At 50.0% G+C, this 4,080-nt stretch overlaps 1 protein-coding gene across 2 annotated transcripts; it reads left to right on the forward strand.

Annotated features, from left to right (window-relative positions):
• The first annotated feature begins 805 nt into the window (after window positions 1–805).
• Window positions 806–3,264, forward strand: TMEM74 (transmembrane protein 74). 2 transcript variants are annotated; one of them, XM_005150925.3, is made up of 2 exons: window positions 806–894; window positions 1,867–3,264. In XM_005150925.3, the coding sequence occupies exon 2, from the start codon at window positions 2,073–2,075 to the stop codon at window positions 3,030–3,032; it is 960 nt and encodes a 319-aa protein (XP_005150982.2). In that variant the 5' UTR covers window positions 806–894; window positions 1,867–2,072; the 3' UTR covers window positions 3,033–3,264. The 2 variants fall into 2 exon arrangements, with proteins under 2 accessions (XP_005150982.2, XP_030906424.2); XM_031050564.2 differs by lacking the exon at window positions 806–894 and adding an exon at window positions 1,023–1,126.
• The last annotated feature ends 816 nt before the right edge of the window (window positions 3,265–4,080 follow it).

Here is a 4,080-nt window from a genome sequence, read left to right on the forward strand (position 1 = left end):
AAGAGCATCCTCATTTCAGCTCCACTCCAAGGGTCCCTCACTGCTTTTTGTCTCCCCAAAGCCTGGTCTTTCCTCAACAGCACAGTATCCACCTATAATAAATCTTTATTTCCTCCACAGTTTATTTGCACATTCTAGTTTATCTCTTCAGAGAAAGCACTAGCAAGAAAAGTCAGTGACAGTTTGTACAAACTGGTCATTCATTTTATTATGTATTTTTGGCAACAGCCTTTAAGTCATTTATGCCTGCCGTAAGTGTGTGGAGAGTCTCACTCACACAGAGTGATCTCCTCAAATCTGCCTGTGAGTCTTGCTTAGAGAAGTTCCTCTCCAAACTCGTGCCAGGAGTGTAGGGCTGGGAGGAAACTGGCATTGGAACAGGCTTCCCAGGGAAGTGGTGGAATCACCATCTCTGGGAGTGTTCAGCAGCTATACAGACGAGGCCCTCAGTGACATGGTTTAGTGGTGGACTTGGCAGTGCTGGGGTAACGCTTGGACTTGATCTTAAAGGTCTTTTCCACCGTAGCTAATTCTGATGCCTGCCCGTTGAGGTGTGAACCCAGCACCCAGACACAGGAGGCACCGGCTGGATCACCCCAGGCCGCCGCCGGGAGGCGCCCGCGGGGCAGTGGAGCTGGCGGGCGCGGCTCCCGGCGCTGCTCCCGGTGCTGCCGCAGCGGCGCGGCCGTCCGCCGCCTGTGCCTACAACTCCCGGCGTGCCGCAGCAACCGCCCGCCCGCCCGCGGCACAGCCCTCCCGCCGCCCGCCTCGCCTCGGCACTGCCCGCCTGGGCTCGGTTCGTCTCCGCTCTGCCCGCCTCGGCTCGGCTCGGCTCGGCCCTGCCCGACGCAGCCGGGCTGCGCCCCGGGACGCTGTCCGCGGTGCGGGTGTTAGGTAGGTGTGCGGGCGGCAGCGCGGCGGGCGGGCCGGGCAGGTGAGAGCCCTGCGGGAGGAGGCGGCGGCGTGCTCCTGCTTACCGGGGTTGCGTGTGTTTCTGTGCGTGCCTGCTCGCCTGTAACCCCCATCACTCGGGTCACACAGTTGCGTGCGGATCCAGCTGCTCCTGGCGCCGGCGGGGACCGCATTTGCTTGCGCGGCCGGTTGCTGCTGAGGTCCCGGGAAGAGCGTGAGTGAGCAGCGGTTGTAACCGATCGCGGATACGCGTTAGGAGCACATGTGTTTTTCTACGCATGCAACACTTTTATTGGGCTGCAGGCTTCTAGTGACACCGGGCATCGGCCTCGAGGGGGGATGGGGCGCGGAAGAAAGGGGTAATAACGAATTAATTGCAGATGAGAAGTAATATCCGTCTTTGAGTCATCAGTCTTTGAGGCATAATTTCATTCCGAAAGCTCTTAATCGAACGAGAGATCTGCTATAGGAAAGCACTGCTTTTCCCATAGGATTATCAGATTTCCACCAGAGAATACAGATCCTGGATTACTGAGCTACATGGGATTTGCGTGTTTTTTTTTTGTAATTAGTCTGTGAATCTGAGTTTTAAAATCTTTATTTGGAAAGGGGTGGGAGAGTTACTGGCTTCTGAGAGAGCAGACATCTCGTTTCTCTGACATTTTACGCAGTTATTCCAGTTATCCTGCACTATGTAGATGACTTACTGCCTTAATTGGATCTTGGTGTCAAAGGTTGATTAGACTCCCTAATAGATTTTGGGTCTGCAAGAGGATTGCAGTTTTAAATGCGTGGTTAAAACAATTGTGTTTGCCATCTCCCCTCGAACAGTTTAGAGGAAGACTGATGTTTCACGTTTGCATTATCTTATCTTTGGTTTATTAATGTATCATTATGAGGTTGTCAGATTTGTTTTTGTTGTTTTTTTTTTCCTCTCTGCTATTTCATTTGCAGACCGAAAAGAAATGAATGTCAGAGAGGATTTATTTAGTCATTTAACAGCTGACACAAGCCATATCCCTAACAAAACAGTGATGAAAGAGTAGAAGATTTCTGGGATACAGCAGTTCCAGTACTGTGAAGCCGCTTCCGTGGGTCAGGGACAGCGTCTGCTGAAGGATGCGGTAGCCCAGGAGTCAGAGCTTGCTGGGACAAGGTTGATGGCTTGCATGGAGCTTCTTTATCTGGCCAAGGAGAGGAGGCAGGCACCCCTGGGCACCGCTACGGACTGGAAGCTGCCCTCCCCTCCCTGCGAGCAGCAGCAGCAGCAGCATGAGGGGGGTGAAGTGGACCCCAGAGCAGCCGCTGCAGTGGCAGCCCTGCACTGTGAAAGGCATTGCAAGCCCCTGCAGAGGGGCCCTGTGGCTGAGCCCCCATTGGCACCCCAGCCATCTCCCCCAGGCACCTCACCCTGGGAGCACTCAGCACCCTCCAGCACCTCCCAGCCCTGCCACCCGCCTGAGCACCTGACCAGGGATGAGGATGGAGGGAAGAAGAAAGCCTGCTGCTGTGCCCAGGAACTTGAGACGTCATTCACCTATGTGGATGAAAATGTAAACCTGGAGCATGCAAGTGCCCTCAGTCCTCCAGGGAGCAACTGCCAGGATGCCCCTCTGCAGCAGCATTCCTGCAGGGAGCTGCCACCCGAGTGGGTGCATGATTCTCCTTCCCTGGTCTCTGAGGAGGAAGATGCTGCCTCAGAGGTGGCAGCCGGGAAGTCTGTGGACTATGGATTCATCAGTGCCATTTTGTTCCTGGTTAGTGGCATTTTGCTGGTGATCATTTCCTATGTGGTACCCAGAGACGTGACTGTGGATCCCAACACAGTGGCTGCCCGGGAGATGGAGAGGCTGGAGAATGAGAGTGCTAGGATCGGAGCTCACTTGGACCGCTGTGTTATCGCTGGGCTGTGTCTTTTAACCCTGGGGGGTGTGGTGCTGTCCAGCCTGCTAATGATGTCCATGTGGAAAGGGGAGATGTACCGGAGGAGCAGGTTTGCATCCTCCAAGGAGTCTGCAAAGCTGTATGGGTCTTTCAATTTCAGAATGAAGTCTGGTGCAAATGATAACATGCTTGAGCTGTCGTTAGTTGAGGAAGATGTGCTTGCCATAGATAATTAGTGTGGTCATGATTTTTAAGGCAGCATTTCTACAGGAAAATATGTTTCATTAAAGAAAACAGATGTGGCTAAAGATAGCTGGTGATGCAGTTTATTTGTTTGACAAAAATGGTTTTTTTTAAAGCTCTATAATGAATGTTCGAAGCATATGAGCACTTGTAAAGGGAAAACGTGCCAGAGAAATTGCAGCTGATATAAAATAATGAAAACCACTAAATAAAAAGAGATTTGTGATAAGTAGGTTCCTCAGATACTCATTTATCCTAATACGAAACATTCCATTGGTGTGTTGCCTATATAATTTTCTTATTACCCCAGTATAGAACAAGAATGACCTTGACACTTTGGAAGCTGTTAATTATTTCAGCCTGCAGGACTATGAATGATCTACTTGGTAGACTGTTAAGAAGCAGGACCAATATTCAAATAGCAGGGCTAATATTTAATTGAGGAATGCTTTTTTATCCTTTAATTTTAAGCTGATCCTTTCTGTTGCGTGAGAGCTAAGGGAGAAAAGAACAGCAACTGGTCATGACTTGCTACAAACCTCCCATATTTTCAAACAATGGTACAATTAGGGATGATTATTTAAAATATAAAATAAGAGGCAAAGGGCAGGGAACCATATGGCTCATGGTAGTGGTAGGAGACAAAAGGCTCTTTGAGCTGAGGTCAGTGGCTCCATTTCAGTTCAGATTAGGAATGATTGATAGTCATTAACTTCTGATAGCTATAGTGACCCATATAAAAGAAGTTTAGTTCCTAGTGGACAGATGTCTTTGTATGAAAACTGCCATAACTTGAATTAACTGACCTCTTGTTTGGAGTCTCAAAAGGCCCAAGTGAAAAAACGCGGGGATGCTGAGGCTGAACATGTCTCCTTCAGCATGGATGCCAGAAGAATTTCAAGCTCAGTTGCAGGGCTGTGCTTACATTGGGACTTTCTGCATCTTACTAGCCCTTTTGAAACTTCAGTTTTGTATCACCAAGCTGTCAGCCTTCTCATAACCAGCAAGGAAAGGTCAGGAAGGAGCTTTCTGGGGCTCAGT

Source organism: Melopsittacus undulatus, chromosome 1, assembly GCF_012275295.1.
Source record: "Melopsittacus undulatus isolate bMelUnd1 chromosome 1, bMelUnd1.mat.Z, whole genome shotgun sequence".
NCBI classification, from domain to species: domain Eukaryota; kingdom Metazoa; phylum Chordata; class Aves; order Psittaciformes; family Psittaculidae; genus Melopsittacus; species Melopsittacus undulatus.